This window comes from Balearica regulorum, chromosome 3 (genome assembly GCF_011004875.1).
Source record: "Balearica regulorum gibbericeps isolate bBalReg1 chromosome 3, bBalReg1.pri, whole genome shotgun sequence".
Taxonomy (NCBI): Eukaryota; Metazoa; Chordata; class Aves; order Gruiformes; family Gruidae; genus Balearica; species Balearica regulorum.
This window is the reverse complement of record NC_046186.1, coordinates 75853151-75872484: the sequence shown is the minus strand read 5'-3', so window position 1 is coordinate 75872484 and position 19334 is coordinate 75853151. Positions and strand designations below refer to the sequence as shown.

Below are 19334 nucleotides of genomic sequence, written 5' to 3'. Positions count from 1 at the left end.
TAGCAAAAGAACAGAAAATGAAGAGCACTTTTTAAACAAACAACATTGTTGTACAAGTTATGATCATTTTGTAATCAACATGAAGATACTTAGTACTTTAAAGATTATTACTGTGGGAGAAACGTTCTTCAGAAAATTAAGGTGCGGTGCAGAACACAATTTTTAATGCTTAAGATGACATCTTGAAATTCGAAAATAGTCAAGGAAGTTCAAAGAAAATGCATAAAGATTTCTAATCTAGTAGTTTAAACTCCTAAGAATTGCAAAAAGACAATGGTCTGGGTTGGACAGAAGCAGGACTGTGCTGAAGCAGGACCATCCTGAGTCTTTCTCATTGCAGCCTGGAGATCAAAATAGGTTGGACCACCACAATTAAGCTACAGTCTTTCTGAAGGGATACAGCAGCACAATGAAATGTAGTAACATTACTTTCATCTGTTTCTCACATGAAATATGACAGTAGCTACACCAGCTCAGATCAAAGAGTCATTTAGAATAGTATCCTATTGGCAGTCCATAGCTTCTGCCAGTAACTTGTATAAATCAGTCTGGTAATGATATTTTCCAGGATGCTGTCCCACTCTTGGTCACTATGCCCCTTATGATTTTGTAGACCTCTATGATATTCCCATTTAACTGTCAGGTTTTGGGGCCAAAAAGTCATGGTCTGTTTAAGTGATTGTGGCATGGATACTATTGATTATCCATTCCCTCTTTTTTTTGTATGTTTTCATTTCTACCATGTCCTGCTCTGAGATGGAAAGGGTGGAGTTGCACATGCTGTTGAAAATGGAGCACATAACGGATTTTTACAGCATTTGTACAGCACTGTTTTCTGTTTTGTTTGCTGGGGTTTTTTTCCTCTCTATTCCTCTCTTAATAATTCCTAGCATTCAATTTACTTTTTTGATTGCTACCGAGCACTGAGCTGACATTTTCATAGAACTGTCTATTATAACCCCAAGATCTTGTTTCTGTGTGGTAATAACTAGTCAAGACCATCACTGTTTGCGTAAAATTATTTTTCCCATGTACATTACCTTACATTTATCTACAATGAATTTCATTTTTCATTTTTTTATTAGTCACTCAGCATCCTGCATTCTTCAATATTTTTTCCAGTTGGCCTTCATTCTTACTACCCTGAATAAAATCATATCACCAACAAACTTTGTCATTTCACTGTTCATTTCTCTTTTTCTGATTGTGAATGCTCAAGTCCTAGCACAATTTCCTTTTGGGACTGCACTGAGAAAACTGATCATTTCTTCCTGACCTTTATTTCCTATGTTTTAACCAGTTATTTGGCCACAAGGGAATTTTCCTTTTTATTCAGTAACCATGTAATTTCTACTGAAAAATTGCTGAGGAAGTTTTTAATGTTTGAGTACCTTGAATAACTTAATTATCTTCCATAAACTTTGGGACCTCACTATTTATGCCCTGGGTGCTCTGAAAAATTAACTTTTCCAGAAAGTTTTGTAATAGAGTAACAGACTGTGGAACAAAACTAATGGCAATTCTGTTGTTGCTGCTCATTACTTGCCTTTCATAGTTACTGGTAGTTACTATTGATGTATTAGCTTACCTATACCTATTAGTTGAGTAGAACTAGGTTTTTTTGGACACTGGAAGTAGAGAGCTAATACAGAGTAGGAGCTCAGTAGGAATAGCCATTATTTTGACTGAAGGTATCTTGTTATTTCAACTTTCAGTCAAAAGAAACATCTAATTAGATACTGTGATTGCACACTAACACTAGGAATAAAATTTCAAACTAACCAAGAGAGCACAATTTGAATTTTACGTTCTGTATTGTCAAAAAGGTGGTTGCCTGAATTGTGCATGATCTCCCATGCAGAAGTACCTTTGTGAAATGTCATATATTTGAAACTATAAATAAGTGGATACAATCTCATCTTCAATTTGCAAATGCAGGCATCCATTCTATAAATTTAAATATAGTTTCTTTTAATTCTTTTCCTAAGTTCTGTAGTGCATTCTCAATTAAGAAGCTGATGATTTCATGATATTTTACCCTTTCCATGACCTGTCAGTATTGTTTCTTGTTGGACATGACACATGTATTTTCTGGGATATCGCATGCTTGGTGTGATGGTACCAACAGGCTCTGCAACTTCTTCTCCCTCCTTGGGTGTTTAACTGTGTCAAAGGCCAGCTGTGAAATGAGGCAGTTGTGTAACCTTGGATCAGACTTCTGTGGAAAGGGCTGTGTGTGAGAAAGCGCTCAGAGATCTCCACCTCACCCACGCTCAGGGGGCCCACTGGCCAGGGAGCTGCATTTAAGCTCAGGTCCTTACCTGTGTTCCGTCCCTGGGCTATATTTTTAGGTATGCTGTGTCTGGATGTATATCTTCTTGATCCTGACCTTGACTTGATTTCCTGGCCTGACCTGGAACCAGCCTCATCCTTATGGACTTGCTTGGTGACCACTGGTCTGAGTGGCCATCGCTGCACCTGCCCTGCTCACCCTGCTGAGGTGCGGTGGGTCTGAGCCCCTGTTGGCCAGATCCTGGCTGCTGTTTGCCATACCATCACTGTTGACTCCTGGCTCCCCTGTCCTTCCCCTGCTGTGCTGCAGCCTGGCACCTGAGTGTTCCAGATTTCTGGGGTGTCGAGCTGTCCAGTCACAGCTATTTCCCTAAGCGTGCTGCTCTCTGTACAGAAATCTCAAGCAAGTGTGCACGTTCTCAAATTCCATTTAGACAAAAGGGAGGACACCAGAGCTGTGCTGGAGCTGATCAGTACGACTGGCTTTTAATTTGTAAACATTTCTTAGTTTATTTGCTGCAATTGTACTCAACTGGATCTGCTGCTCATACTGAAGCCTACGGTAGGAAATGTGCTTAGTTTTCTGGAGCAGCTTTGCTTCCCCTTATGTGCTTAGGCTTAAACCCAGAAGTCCCTGCCTGCAACTACAAATAGGCCAGTTCCAGCCAGTTGTTATCGCTGCAGGTCACGCTCCACTCAGTCCCTTCAATGAGGTAAAAAGCAGCTCAGGATGGTTTGCGGGGATGTTATGGTTGGTGCGTAGTTATTTCCCCATGCACAAGGAGTACATTTTCAGGGAGACCTTTTGATACCTTAGTCTTCAACTCTTTGCTGATGTACAAGGTATCATTTGTTTGTCTCCCACGTATAATTTGCCAAGCTTTCAGCAGTCTCATGAAATTGTCTTTTTTTTTTTTTTTTTCCTCCCTGTGTTTTGCTCTCTGGCAGAATCATCACATCTTTTTGCTGCCTTCACTCCTTCTTGTTAATACGAACCATGCTAGCTTTAGTGTTGAAGTTTGCTCCTTTGTCTGAAAATCAGAGTGCAAACTGAAGGAGAGAAGAATATATTATGAGAAGTAAGAGAAAGGTGAAGCATATGTAGAGGTCAGGAAAGGAAATGAGAAGGGGGAATGGTAATTACAGAAGTTACCTGGGTAACAAGATAATGAAGGAAGAATTTGGGTGAAATATGAAAGAAAGTGAAACTAAATGATTCTGGGACTCAGAAAAGGGAAGCAGAAGATTCTTTCATGATAAAGATTGAAAGAGAAAGCCTAATAAACTTTTTTCCTACCCCATTCCAAATTCCAGAAATTTAAAATAGATCAAATACTATTCTCTTTGCATTTTTTGAATTAATAAAAGTGTCCCATTTTTTTCCTGTCCTGTGTTTTTTCACACAAAAATTTTTCACTGAGAAGGAAGGAAGTAAACAGGTAAATGTCTCCCTGTTGTCTTTGTCAAGTACTTCCGATATTCTACCTCTTCCCTAGGCATTACAGCCTTTTCAGCCAAATTCCAACTCTTAATATCCTCTCTAACTTTCATTTGTAGTCCTTGTTACAGTGACAAGTCCATTTCTTTTTTCTAAATAGCTGTGTCTTCCATATACTTGAATTGCCTGTGATCCCTAGACTTTCTGCAAATATTTGAGTCTCAGGAAAAGGAATTGTTTTTTTAAGGTTTAGGCTATTTAATGTTGTTATCCATACCGCAAAATCCCGCAGCTGTTTGTCATGAGTTCTTGTGTACAGCATCACCAAGTGGGATTCATCTCACCTAATTTTAGAGGTTTGCAATGTACATATCTCTACCAGACCTAGTAGTCCTAAATCCCCACAACAGAGAGAAACAGACCCTTTTAAGTACAATTTATCTGACATATTTATATCTTTTTATATCTACTTTAGGATGAATTGAATCAAACCATAAAAGTGCCCATTTTTCTCACTAGAATATAGCACCAGTTTAGATGAATCTAGCTGTCAAATAAATGCCATTCTCATGGTCTAAATTAGATAGGCATCGTAAAGAATAAGTATTGTCATCAACAGGTAGAAATGTTTTATAAATGTGTGCATCTGCATATATGTGTCTGGGGAGGAAAGCTATGTGCTCTGTGAAATCTTTGCAGGTAAAGACAGGCAGTTAAAAAAGAAAAGATTAGAGGCAGAGCATATCAGTTTAATTTTTGGAAAGTGAATGAGATCTTTAAAGTCATTTTCTTAGGTGAAGAAGTGCAACCTCCACACATTTTTTTAAATTTAGCTTTATGTAGAAATTTTCACTACTTTGAGACTACTAGGCTTATACTGCAGATGTTTTTTCTCCTACTGTGTTGAATCAAGCAAAGTCCTTAAAGTGAAGACAGTTGGAAAAATACTTTTCCTTTTTTTTTTTTTTTTTTTTTTTACACTTCTAACTATGTATTTTCCATTACGTGGGTGCAAACTGCTAAAATGGTCTGCGACATCTCTGACAGTCAGGCTACATTTACAAATCAGACTAGTCAAAATGTAAATATAATGGAATCTGAAACACTGTTACCTTTACATACTTTTCAGTCTGTTGAAAGACTTCCTGTAGCTGTGTCCTCTTTTAAAGAGCGGATATAAAGCCAAGGCTCAGTAATCATTATCAGCTATATGAAAATGCAGTTCAAATGAAAACAGTAGGTTAGCTCCTAATATCCCTATTCAGATTTTATTCACTTAAACAGTCATATGGACGATAATGGGTGTTTTGACTGATTAGAGATTTCAGCATCAGGTCTATAGTCATTATGACTAATGTTTTCTGATTAACTAGTCATGCATATCAATATAATTGGTCTGTGCTATCACTAACATGTATAAAGCTCACACAGCATGTTCATCATTAACAACACAGAAAAAAGGAGGTAATTCGGGTCCTAAGGAGCTTAAAATTTAAATGGGGAGACAGTACAAAACACTGGGATTCACATCAGAGAAAGCTACTTTACTTTCTCTTTTTATATAAAACACTAAAGGGAGAGAACAGTTTTAATACTTTTTGAGATGACATATTTGTGGGTAAATTAGCTTTGAAGAGGAAGAAAAGAGAGAGGTTGTCTCATTGGGATGAGAAGAGAGGTCCCGACATAGATCATAAATGGGCAGCTTTTTGCATCTTCATAAATTTTTTTGGCCAGTAAAAGCAACATAATTAAATGAACTCGATAGAGAAAACCACCAAGCATTTTATTAAAACTAGCCTGTAGTAAATAGCTTTATGTGATAATACTTGAAAGTGAAAACTTCAAAATAAAGATTGTTTCCTGTATTAGTATTAAACTTTTTAAAGTTACACACCAACAAAATGTGTACCTCATACATTTACATTATACATATATATGTATAATTCACATATGTACAAGTACAGATATATTTATACATATTAGCCATACATACTAGCCTGGTCCTTGTTAAATGTACATTGTTTAAAAGTTACTGGAGATGTTGGAGGTATAAAATGATCAATTAATTGCTTTTGAAAGTGCAACAACCGATTTTGTCTGTCAGACCCACTCCTGCTTTTTAACTAGAAAATTCTATCATCTCAGACTTCTGATATTCAAGTTTGGGTACTTTATTGTATATTTCTCTAAAACCAAACAGAAGGAAGCACTAGGTCTGATCATATACAACCTGCAGTGTGGCTTATTCAAACCGTCCTCATGTCTTTTTTTCTATGGCTAATCTGAAGATCTACGCCAACAAATAGCTAATACAGAAAATACACTGAAGAGAAAAGCAGAATCTGAATTAATAGCAAAAACATTGAGAAAAATTTTAATGGAGACCAATGAGAATACATGAAACCTGTCATCTGTGTATCTTGGATCATTACTGTGAGCTCTCAACATACAGTGTCAGATCAAACAACCCCCTCAGATTTTCCTTTGGGATTTTATAACTATCCGTTTTGATAGTTTTCCCCTTGAATCCTTGACCTAGTGACTCCATGTCCACAACTCTTTCTGTCTGACATTTTAATTTTATCCTTCTACGGACTTTCTCACAGCTCTTTCTCATGACTTGATCATTTCCTTAGAAGGCTGAGCCAAGGTTATGATGGTGGGCCCTAGACCTGAGACACTCTTGAACACAGATAACTAAGCCTGAGGTGGAGATGACAGGGAACAATGCTTACAGAGGAGCTTATGGACAGGGGGTTACAGTCTGTGTCTCCTGATACTTTGTCTTGCTCCAACGCTTTTCCAGTTATCTTTCTCACATATCCCTACTGTAGTATTGCCCTCAGACACACTTTCAGTATTTCCGAGTGGGAAGCCATTAAGTTTCTCCAGCAATTGCAAGCTTCACTTGAATGAGAACATTGGTAGAAAAAATGGCAATCAATCAGCACCACGACACCATGTTAACTAAATAGTATTCATTATGATTCTAGCTCATTTTTCATGTATTTAAGGAACTGTTACGTATCCATAGAAGTGCATTCAGTACAAAATATACTAGAGAAAAATTATCGCCGTTGTTTTTCTTGACTTACCTTGCATTCCTGAGTGACAGGGATGCTGTCCCCCAGCACTGAAGGAAATTAAACTTTAAAAATTGATCCTTAACCCTACCTCTGATGACTTTTAGTTTGAGCAATTCAGTTTACATACGGCTTAAACTCAGTTTTTTTGAGACATTATTTCTGGGTATTAGAAAGGAGATGTGATGAATTTAGATTAATATGTTACTCTATCTCTTCTGTCATGTTATTTGATGGTTAATATAGAAAGATAATAAAAATTGAAATAATTTATTTCTAACACTGTAGCATGATCTGAGGCTGTAACTTATCTCATTATCAGAGTTATCTTAGTAGGTTAGCCATACTTCTGCTTTGAATTCTGGAAGGTCTTGGAACCTTCAGTAGCCATTCTTGATCAATTAGTTTTTTGCTTCACATTTTGCTGCAATTTTTGTTAGGAAATTTTGTTAGGAAAATGTCAGCACTAGGTATTGCTTGTACTTTAAAAACAGAAGAAAAAACAAAACAAGAAAAAACCTGGAACAGCTCAGACTCATTTTCTGCTTGCTCCCACATGGATAATTCTAAATTTGCTTTAAGAGACATTAGTATAATTTGTATTCTTTCAAAGTAAATGTCCTCCTTATTGAATGAAATCTCAGAACGATTGAAATAACTTCTAGAACTCACAGAAAATAAATAATATGTAGGAATAATGGAGGTGACATTTTTAAAAAGTAATGGAAAAGTCTAGGAATTTTAAACCTAAAAGCTTACTTGAAGTTCCTGAAAATTATTGGAGGAAAAATCTAACACTTGGAAGCAACTGAAAGAATCCAAGAAAAAGAGTAACACCCAGCATGGATTTATCAAAAAACCAGATCATGTTGAACTGTGGAGAGAAGAAAGCAGTAGATATCACATGCTCACCTTTGTAAGGTTTTTGACAATTTAGCATGATACTGTTGTTAGCCCACTGGGGTCCAGATATAGATAAAAATACAGTAGGGTTGCTGTGAACTTATCTACACATCTGTGGCTGGGGAGTAGTTATTAGTAGTTCATCATCAAAATGGAGCGATATATTGAATGGGTCTGCCCTATATCTGATATTAATCAATATTCTCATTAATGAAAAGGAGGATGGAAGAGGCACAATGCTTATTAAATCTGTAGACATCACAAAGCTAGGAGGGACTGTGGGTAAAGTGGATGATAGCCTGAGAATGTAAAGTGATCATAACAAATTGGAAATATAGTCTGGAAAGAAACACCACACTGTTCAGAAGGGTCCAGCACAGGGTATTGCACTTGGCTGGCAGTATTCAGCAACACAAATACAGAATGAGTTACAACAGGTGGAACAGATAAGGCTTTGGAGGTTCGTTTTAGATCATAGACTGAACAGGAACCAATTAAGTTATGCCCAAAATGTTAAGCAAAATATTATACAGGAACAGATAAACAGAAGTATAACCTTCAAGATGTCTTAACAAAAAAAAAACCCAAAACAGACAAACAAAAAACAAAAAAAAAAAAAAAAGAAGAAGAAAAAAAGAACCCTATGGTGCTCAGCATTAGAAAGACTTCAGCTGGAAAATTATGTCACGTTTAGGGAGCTGTGCCTAACACTATTTAAAGAAAAGTCCAAGAAAAATATTTAGAGCTCTAGAGAGTATCACATATAAGAAAGGAATGACCATATTGGGCTTGACTAGCCCATGAAATAGAAAAACAATATAAAAACCTATTGCAAAGAGAAAGAAAATAAATTGGTTTCCATAACTTTGGTGGAAAGTAGAGGATGTAACTGTTAAATTTCAGCACAGAAAATTAAGCTAAAAATAAGGGATATCTTCTCAAAGATAAAGATATTGAAGTACTAGAACAGATAACCTGAGGAAAGAGGTTGTGAATTCTCTATGACTGCAGATGGGAGAGGCATTTCTTGGGACTCCAGACAGGAGACATTGCCTTACACTTTCCCTGAAAGATTCAGTCCTGTAAGTGTTCTCGCAGTTAAGGTAGAGGGAGTTAGGGCAGTTGTGCAAAGGGCAGTTAAGGCAGTATAGCCAGGCAGTTGTGCATTAAGTGAGTTTTGCTATATTGAAACAAGTTATGATAGGAATTCAGCAATGCAGATGGAAATGACTCATTTGGCTGCTAATTTATCACATGTGAATAAAATGAAAGACTTTTTTTTTTTTTTCCAAGTCAGATTTATCTAAAGCTTGACATATTGGAGATGGCTTCTTAAAAAGTTAGCCTATGATCGTGTGCTGAAAAATGCTTTTGGACTTCTGAGAAACTCAAGTTTGTAAGGTTAACTTTCTGGTGGAATCTTTTTCAGTTTGCAATAAATTAACGTAAAATACTTGTCAACAAAATGACAGATCCTTGTTGCACCATCTTTAAGGATAAGAGTAATCTTACTCAAAGTAAAGAGACTTAAAGTAAATGGCTTCTCAACAGACATACTGATGTACCAGCTGGTGTGGAAAAGCTAGAAAAGAGTGTTCAGACCAACAGATGAATTGTTGATGGTCAAAAGAGACTAGCCTTTGACCCATAATGAAATATTTGGAATACGGACCTGAAAATTGACATTGCTGTGACTTTACCTTCTCAGAAAAGAATAACTGCAGATACAGAACATTTGTTTTTCCCTTAGTCTTCCTCCACCCACCAATGTATGTAACTGCAAAGAAGACTAGTAGCTATAATTTATTTTATTTATTTATGGTGTTCATGCCCATATTCAGTATCAGAATCAGCATTTATGAAAGGACTTCCATTTTTTTTTTAACTTGTAATTTGCTGTGTCTGCACATTCTTGCTGAGTGCTAGTATTATAAATTAGTAATGGAAAGCTTTATGAAAACTTATAGACCATAATTGAATGAGGAAAGATGAGGTTCTAAGGTTGGTGCTGCAGCAACTTTAGAGATTACTGGCACAGTGCCATAATTACAATTCTTATTAATATTGCTACATCAGAGCTGGTGCATAAAGCAGATTTCTTTGTTCCTGTTTCTTTCAGTTCCCCTCTGAAAAGGGATTCAAGAGGATGCAGTTGCAGCCAGGGACCATGCTAAAATGCACAGTGACATTAGAAGTAAAGGGTTTAATGCTGGCCATCAGTATTGTACTGTATGCTGACTTTTAGCATTTGCGTTTTTAATTCAGTCTTCGTTACTCCTGGTGATGCTTCTCAGGACATACACCTAATGATGTAACTGCATTTTGTGTGACTGAGATCTGCACATCTGCATAAAACCGTGAATGGATTGCTGAAAATCTCCATTTACACTTTCTTCCTAAAATCAGCAGATCCGTCTTGTTGTTTTGTGCCTTTCTAGCAGCCTTGCTATAGCAGACATTTCAAAAGTTATTCTGGGTCTCTGGATAGATCTGTGCTGCTTAACTGCTCCAACTCATTATATTATAAATTTGTTTCTTGTGTTTCAAATTTGTGCATAGAGGATGTGTTTGGAGGTACTTTTTATATTCATGAAAAAAGAAAAAAAAAATGGAAAGTGCTAAGAAAAATGAATATTGAGCTAACGTAGTCTATTTTTGCACGGAGTAAATATCAAGCTAATGCATAAGATTTATCCTCTATAGTAAATCAGCAATACGTCTCATTTTAGGCCTCTCCTATGACTGCTATTTTGTACTGCAGTATTCAGTCATGCTGATTTATGTCATACTATCCTGTGAATATTTTGCAGAGTATTATCAATAATATAATTTTATCTTTGGGTCCAGATGGAATGAGCTTAGAACTCAAAGCAGGCAGAAAGCATGATTCCTGCCTCAAGTAGTTTACTGCTTGAAATAAACTTGGTATAAAATATGAGAAAGGGACACAAGGGAGTGGAGGACTGGATCAGGAAAAGCATCAGCCCAATTAACAAAATATTTTATTCTATAAGGGCTCATGTACTCGATAAGATCGTTCTATTTGATTGGAAGAGTTTCATTATAGTCGTGGCAGGAGTCCTGCTGGAGAGTAGGACCGAATTAGGACAGTGAGTAGTGGCATCACAGATCTACTCAGGATGAGTGCTTCTACATGGGAGTAGAAGCAGCAGTCTCATCAGTCTCTTTACACTCCCCATATAAGAAATCAGAGCCATGGGAGAGGACCGGTAATACCAAAACAAGCAAAGGGCTCTGGTCTCCCTTCCTGCACTTGAGACTGAGTCAGGAATAAGTTGCCGAAATCATCTTGTTTATTGTGGGCCTCTCTTAGCAGTAGCATTCTCTCTTCCTTAAGTCATGTAGTATATTTCCTTTGAATTGTGCTAAAGGTATTGCCCTTTTGTTTTACCAATTCACCTGCTGATCCTGCATAGAGGAACTGCCAAAATTGAAATTCCATCATTTGCAAGTGTACTCCTCCTCATTTAGCAATACTGTAGTTTAGATTTTTGTTGTGGATTCTAGCTCAAATCAAGTCTAACCCACACATGATCTCAGTCCTAGGACTTAGGAGCCTCAGGCAAAATATGAGTGCGTAGAGATCCAAATGTCCAAAATTTTGTCATATTTAGTTTGGATTCACCTCTCAACATTGCACTATATATTAAATAGTTCAGCATAAGCTTTTTTATCTTTAGATGAACTATTTTAATCTCAGAACTGTGTTTAATACTGATTTGAGAAGTGTACTCTCAACCTTTTGAGTTGCACTTAGCTATAAGAAAAATGTGTATGTTTGTGAATGTATGCATGCGTGTTAATTTTCCACAAAAACTGAATTCAGTTTAAATTCTGCTGTGTTTTATATACTGCTATGGTGATTAATATTCCCCAGGGAAGCATAATGAAAACACTTGATAGATCAGTTGACTAAAATTAGTATTAGATACATCATTGATGTACTCTTATGTATCTTACATTTCTGAAAACTTGAAAAAGTGTTATAAAATTTCTTCTTTCATCAGTGTACATCTTCTTTGAAGACATCTACATTTTCTTAGATAAAAGGTTTTTGGATGACATAGTTCTCTGAAACTGAGTTGTGGAAACTAGTTACACATGTATGTTAGGACACCTATGAATAGGTGTACCATGAAATTGGTAGGCATTTTCACTGGCAGAAGACAGGGTCTGACCTTTATCATGTGATGGATATGTAAAAATAAAGCAAGTCAGTCATGTTTAAAAATATTATTCCAGATCATATTTACTGTTGTAACATGTTAGGATTCAAATATGCATTAAAAATATATTGCTGATAAATGCAGGGAGAAGTAGAAGAATGGGGAAGACGACGTTGGAAAACTTTGGATCTCCAGGGGACTGTTACTAATTCTCTAGTTCACCACTGTTTAACGGGTCAAATCTCCACAACCATTCCTCTTGACTTTGGGAAAAATCTGTTAAAAACTTTATTCTGGACTCAGTTCAATGTCTGATAATAAGCTGGAGTCTCTGAACTTGGAGATGCCTAGTCTGGATTAAAACCACACTATGAATCTTCCGTCATTTTCTAAGGAATAGCACTGGCCATCCTAAAAAGGGGTTTACTCAAAACAGTGATCAGGATTGCATGTGAAATGAAATTCATTAGCATTGCCCCAGGCTTACACAAGTCTCTGCATATCATCTTCTGTTCCATAGTTTCACAGAACAGAATGCATTTCATTTCATTTTCCTTGAAAATTTACTTGGCCTCATATCTTGGCAGCAGTTTACAAACTTTGCTAGGTTATACCGCTGCCAGCAAGAATAAAGAAATGGTTCCCAGTCTTCCATGAATAAAACTAAATTTGCTAAATTAAATATTTGTTTTCTTGCTGTGATATCAGTCAAACTAATCTTGTAAACTTCATCCAAGGAAATATTCATGCAATTTGAACTCACTACAACTGGCAACTAGACAAATTTAGACTAGGAGTAAGATGCAAATTATGGAGAGCTGGGGTAATTAATCTCATACATCACTTGCCAAGTGCTCATCAGTGGTAAGCTCAAACTCAAGACAGGATGCATTTTCTAGGAGATATGGTGTAGTTCACATACGACTATTGATCAAGAAGTTTGAGTTACTGAAAAGTGTTAAGAACTAGACCAGGCAAGAAAAGACCTATTTTTTTTTTACTTATCATTTATAAAGTCAAATAGAAGCCTGTTATTACAGTTTGTTACTGATTTTCAATATACATTAAATGTTTCTGTTTGTTGGTGTTTTTTTTTTTTTGTCCTAACAGGTGCAGCTAGTTACAACAGTTTTTATGTTTTTTGCAAAAATTTCTGCCAAGACGTGAAACCCGGGAAACTGAGGGTCCGCTGCAGTGTGTGTAAACAAGGAACACTGACATTGGCAAGGGTAAGCTTGTTTGTTTGTTTGTTTGAAGGTTTTGGAGAATATGGAAATGATATATCTAGTTTTATCTATTTGCATACCTGTGGCTATGTATATATGTATTTCTACTTAATTTTTTTCTTGCTGTTTATAACTGAGAAGAGTAATTCAAAGGCTTGTGAACGTTTCACTTATGTCCATTATTTGCAGCACACATAAGGAACACATTGCAGACTAGAGCTCAAAAGACATTCTTAGCATTATATTTTAAGGACTAATGATTAACCTGGTAGTATGCACAATGTATACAACTACAGGTATGCTAAAGAGTTGGAATTATAGATGCTTATACAAAGCTTGGAGCAGTTGTTAAGGCCCCAGAATACAAGAGAAGTTGTCATTAATGTACATTTCCAATGGTATCATATTCAGGATGGATAAAAACACAGACAGCATTCTATTTAGCTTGAATACACGCAATCAGTGCTGCTGAAAGACATTGCTGTTATCACTAGATGAGTTTGAACCTTGTGTATTGCATTGACAACACACAACATGTGTCCTTTGCTACACTCAGTGGCTTCCTTCGGCATGCCGACTTTTGGAAATAATGACTTTCGTATCTGTGCCATCTGGTTTGGAATTGTTATGTTCCTTGTATTAAGTAGACTTAAATAAATTCCAAAAACTTGCAGTTTTTACAGTATCTGCTAAATAGTGTTCTTCATTTTGGAGACCGGGGGAAAAAATCTCATATCTCTTTATTGTGTCCCAAGAATTCCTCATGACTCCACAATAAAAATCTTATTATAACAAGTTCCAGTATGGCATATTTCTAAATACACATTTTTGTATCTGATTGCCTGCAACGTACATGGGCCTACATTCTTTTGACAAATACAGGATCAATAACACAATAAAAATATACAAGCTGATAATTTCCATTGCATGAGCAGAGTGCAGCTGCTTCTTTTTCTATTAGCATACTTTACAGTAGGTATGAAAAGAAAGTAGCTGGAAACTTGTAGTGGAAGCATTTGCGATTTTCAAGATTTATTCAAAAATTCCCAGCTTTCAGAAGATTTGAGAAGATACTTCAGCATAAAGGTACAAAAGAGAAAAGGGAAATATCTTTTAGAGAGTATCAAATGATATTTTTTTCTATTTTAGTTATAAAATAATGCTTCTCTATGAAATAATTCACACTTAAGGTTCTTGTTACCTTCTCCTCAAAACAAAGAAAATCTGTTATTATTTGTGTTCTCTCGAATTCAAGCAGAGCACAGTAGTTGAGAACAGCGAATGTGCTGTTCCAGCGGTTTGGGCGGGCAGTCCTCAGGACTTCCAAAGTGCAATATTTGCGATATGGGCAAGCTTATTGCCATGAACGTGCTATGCAACAGTCAGTCTGGTTTATAAATACATACCGTCTACCTCAGTCCTGTGGTTATGAAGATTAGGTGCAGATTTGGCATGTGCCTGGCCCTCGTGACTTCTTCTCACTTTCTGGTCCATCTTCCAGGGAGGCAGAAAATAATTCCAGCTGGGGAAGCTTGAAATATGTACAAACCCCCATTTATTTTTCAGTACTGTGAGAGATCTCTCTGCATTAATGCAGGGCAAAAGTGTGGTCCTCCCAGCAAGTGCGTTGTATCTACTATACTTTTTTCAATGCATTGTGATCTACAGTAGGCAAGTTATGTCAGGCTGGAAGTGTTACTGTCAGTTGCTTGACTTTTGTGCACGTTAAAAAAAAAATAAAATCATGTGAGTTAGTATATTACCCCAAACCCTTTATCTTGCCCCTCCAATCCCAGTGGACTATGCCAGTGATTGCTGACAGACATCTTATCTACTGGTACTGCAATTATTTTCCTTTTATAGAGAAATTAGTCAAAATAAAGTTGACACAAGGAAACTGTAAAAAAGCTTGTCTGTACCATCATACTACAGATTTGTCAGCAAAACTATTTTTTAAAAATTTTTTTTTTCCAATTCTCTCTAAGCTGTGCCTGACCTTTCCATGGCAACACAGCAAGTTTCTTGAGAAGCTCTCTTGTGCCATAAGCAGCAAAGCACCATGTAAGCCAGCATTTGTTACACTAATTCTTCTATTGAGATGAAAGTGAATACCTGTGTAAAACCCACACAAAGCTTTGGGCAGCCTTAACATACTCTACATGCTAATCCTTTTCCTACCTAAGCCACAAATGACCAACCTAATTAAATTGAGCTTTCTTTTTTCATGGTGTGTTGACTGACATTTTAAAATATTACTTATTCATTTAAACAGTCTAATTCTAATACCTTATTTAACTGTCATGCCTATTTGCATAGCATTATTTTAATATATGATGCTCAGGCTAAATTTATGATACTATATTTCTATGAAATTAAAGAGCCCACTGTTTTTATTTTTACCTAAGACATCCATCTAAATATTAAATTTGTAATTTTCCAGATGACATTAGGTTGGTGTTTTATGAACATTTCATGACCTAATGCTTTATGGGAGATATATACCAGACTGATTTAATTATAAGAAAACATCAGTCACTGCAAAAGTATCACCTCTCCCTAGTTTCTCTAATTAATCAAGCACAAAAGCATGTCTGGAAAGATTGGAGTGTGGGAGTCTTTTGTAGACCACCTACAAGCCTGTCAGCAAATTTCTTCAAATATAGCTCGAAAATTTTAGTCATTAGTTTCACACTGGTTTATATATTTCATTGCTTTTAAGCTTTTAAAAATATTTATTTCATTTACATGCAATGCTGTAGTTAGTTTCAGTAGCCATGATTTAGATAATTAGGCTATTCCTCTTTCCAGAAAAAAACCAAACCAAACAAAAAAAAACCTGCCCCCCCCCCCAAAAAAAAAAAACCAAAACAAAAAACCAAACCCAAACCAAGCACAAAACCCCCCTGACTACAGCAGTCACATTTACAGTTCTTTTTTTGGAGCCATAGTAGTGTTAACATTCACATAACTCTGGAATGAAAAGGAAAATACCTACCTGCAAATGGAAGGCCTGATTCTGCAAACTGGTATACACCAAGCTTTAGACATAAAGCACACGTTTTCAATGTAACTGACTCTGTGACTTACTCCTGGTATAGGAGACAGTAACGTTTGATTTGCTATCTGTTTGTCATAATACAAAGTTCAACCAGGGTAAGAATCTGGATTGGAGTGCGGTAAATAGACTTTAGGTCTCCCTACTGAGCCATAGGTGCTATGGTGAGGCCATTTCTACTGCGGGGACTCAGGACTCAGGACTATTTGGTAATTCTTCACATCGCCTCCTTAGTACTACTGGTTGAGTTTTTGGTATATCCTCTAGTACAAGTGCCAAAGGAGTTTTGCATAACTTCTATAGTTTTCAAGTATTCCTTATAGCTCACATTATTATTTCAGATCTTTTCACACATGAGGAGTTATATTCGGATCTGATTTAACTCCCTGCAGCTGAGATGAGACTGAGTTTCTGGCACTGACAGCACATCTGGATTTTATTCAGCAGCTGGTGCATATGATCCTGTTGCTGTCCCTGCCCTCCGCGCTCCAGAGGAGCCTCCTGAGTTCATGGGTTTCCTTAAACTGTCTCTGCCACAGAGCTGCTCTTTCATTGTTTGTCATATTAGGAATATTGTTTTCATCTATTGCTTTTCATCTTAAAACTAGCAAAGAAATGGACATTTGCTGAATTGTGTTCCTTTGGCATGATGAAAAGCTTGTCATTTAGGTAGCTTGTCAGTTAGTGTAGGCTGTGTGGTACGTCGCAGTTCTGCAAGGGAAAAGCTCGAGTGTCTTCCAAGTGCCTCCCAGTGACTGACAAATAACAGGTCATAGATAGTTTAAGTGGTCTTTCTAATAGATGATAGTGATTCTTCTGTATTTCCTAGGAAGAGAAAGATCTTTAATGAAGTCATTTTCTTCAAGTTCTTACTTCCTAACTCCATTTTAATCAAATTATTTGTAGGGTTTTAAGTAGAGTGTTTTCTTTTTAATGAATATAAACTTAGCAGAGATTCTCAGTAATATAAAATATCAAGGCAGTTTACTTTTGATCTGTCTTTTTTTAATATATCATTGTGAAACTCCATTCCACAGTGCACCACCTCTCACCACTGCTCATTTCAGATCACGCATTTTTCCTAGACTTCATTACTTGTATCCTGGCTCGGTGACGGAGGAAAGAAGGACTACCACTCATTCCATCAGAGCAAGGCTGACTGAAAGGGGCAAGTAGCACCTCTGTGATAACGTAGCCCTTACCGCTGCCGAGTCAGCTTCTCTCCACTGCTGGTTACCACTGCTGGGGTAATATGGCAAGCAGGTTACAAAAAATCGATTTGTCCTTTGAAGCTAAACTGCAAACTAAACTCCTCCCGGTGGAGTGCAATGTGATAAAGTGTGATCTCATTCACAGGCTGGGGAGATATTAAAAATGTGATTGAATTCTTGAGGCTGGATGGCACAGGTATTTGTCTCTCCAAAATTACATGTTTGCTGTGAGGATAAAAATGTTTTTGATACATCTTAGCTAACACATGACAAACACTGTGTGTTAAAATACTTCTGCTGAATATTGTGCATTCGCACAATTGTGCTACCATTGTAGCATGTGCTCCTTGGTCAAACTAACAAATGTGAAGCAATCATTTATTGTTGGGTTCTTGCTAATGAATGTGGCAGTACAAAAATAGCTTAATTTCCCTGCATTTGGCCGACAACAGTAGTACTTACAGGAAATTACATGTATTCAATATATGTGCTTCTTTCTACATAAATAATGAAAAATGTCTCAATTCTGACACCTAAATTACCACCACTGGGCACTGATGCTAATGATGTTTTGAGAAGAGCAGTGCAGAGAAAAAGAGCTCTCAGATCTCTTTTTTCCAGGGTTTCCACAGATTCAGAAAATCCTTCTGCATTAGTTATATTAAGTCATCCTACTTAATAATAAACCTAATTTTTTTTTTCTAGTGAACCAGTGTTTTTTGAGAGTAAAGAAACATCTTAAGATACAGATATGTTATTCTGTTGTGTAGCCCAGGCCTAGATGTGGCTGGATGCCAGAGAGAAATAAGGCATATTCTGATTATCTCCCTACCTGCTATGCAGGCAAATCTACTCTTCTGTGCACTCGTTTCTCTCCTGACCTGATCTGATGGTGACAGGCCTGCTAAATATCAACTGCTGAGACTCTTAGTGCAGAACTATATCATGGTAGTAAGTCCTGTCTCCTCGTGGTGTTTGTAGTTCATGCACAATTCCATGCTAACGTAGATACAAAACCTCTATCTGTCATATCCATTAGGTAGTTTGAACAGTTTCCAATAACAAAATCTGTCTCAGAAGAGAACATTTTTCCATCATAGCAAAGGAAAATCTATCACTAATTGGCCTGACCAAGGAGGCCAATATTTTTACTACTTTTACTGTAGTTCCACAGGTGCCATCCTTGTAAGGAATTTGTGTCATCCACTCATCCTTATTGCTCTCCTATTGCTTGCAGTGACTTGGAGCAGGGCATCAGCATTAAATAAATTTAGTGCTGAACTGACCCAGAATCCAGAATTACTGGTGGAACCCTCCTAAGAAGGATTGCGTGGGGCCTGAAGGTCTGATTCTGCCATTGCTCAGCTAGTGGCTTCATTGCATTTAGTAATAGGAATATCAGAAGACAAAAAATAATGCCTACATTTCTACATTAAAAAGTCTGTTTTCTTTGATGATGTGTTAGATTCTGCCAAATCCAGCCGCACCCTGGGGAGGCTGCCCCAACACATGGTCCTGGAGCCTGTTTAAGATACTGTGGCACTTATTACTTATTATAGGAGTGAGAAAACTCAGCATTGGGTGACTGCAAAATTATTTTATAACCATTTTATTCTTTCTTCTCCACTTCCTTCTTTGGCTCTGAGTCTCACTTCGTGCTGAACCCCTTAAAGGACAGCCTCACTCTTGCACCTGCCTTACATAGTGACACTGCCATTGAGGCTGGCCTCCAAAGTGCTAAGCTCCATCTGAAGAGGAGACAGGCCCCAGGAATGTGTGTGTCCCAACTGTTGGGAGGATTCAGAAGACTTGATACAGTTTTATTCAGGCTTTTGGCTGCCTCTTTCATTTCTTTTTCCAATATCCCTTAAGACAAATTTCACTGCATTGGACATCAATTGTTTAATTTTTATATATATATATATATATATATATA

At 36.9% G+C, this 19334-nt stretch overlaps 1 protein-coding gene across 2 annotated transcripts in view; it reads left to right on the top strand.

Annotated features, from left to right (window-relative positions):
• Positions 1 to 19334, top strand: part of PRKN (parkin RBR E3 ubiquitin protein ligase) — a 767705-nt gene that overhangs the window by 273098 nt on the left and 475273 nt on the right. For both annotated transcript variants that reach the window (XM_075748535.1, XM_075748536.1), the window contains exon 4: positions 13017 to 13135. In XM_075748535.1, coding sequence (XP_075604650.1) covers positions 13017 to 13135 — 119 coding nt within the window. The remainder of the gene's footprint in view (positions 1 to 13016; positions 13136 to 19334) is intronic.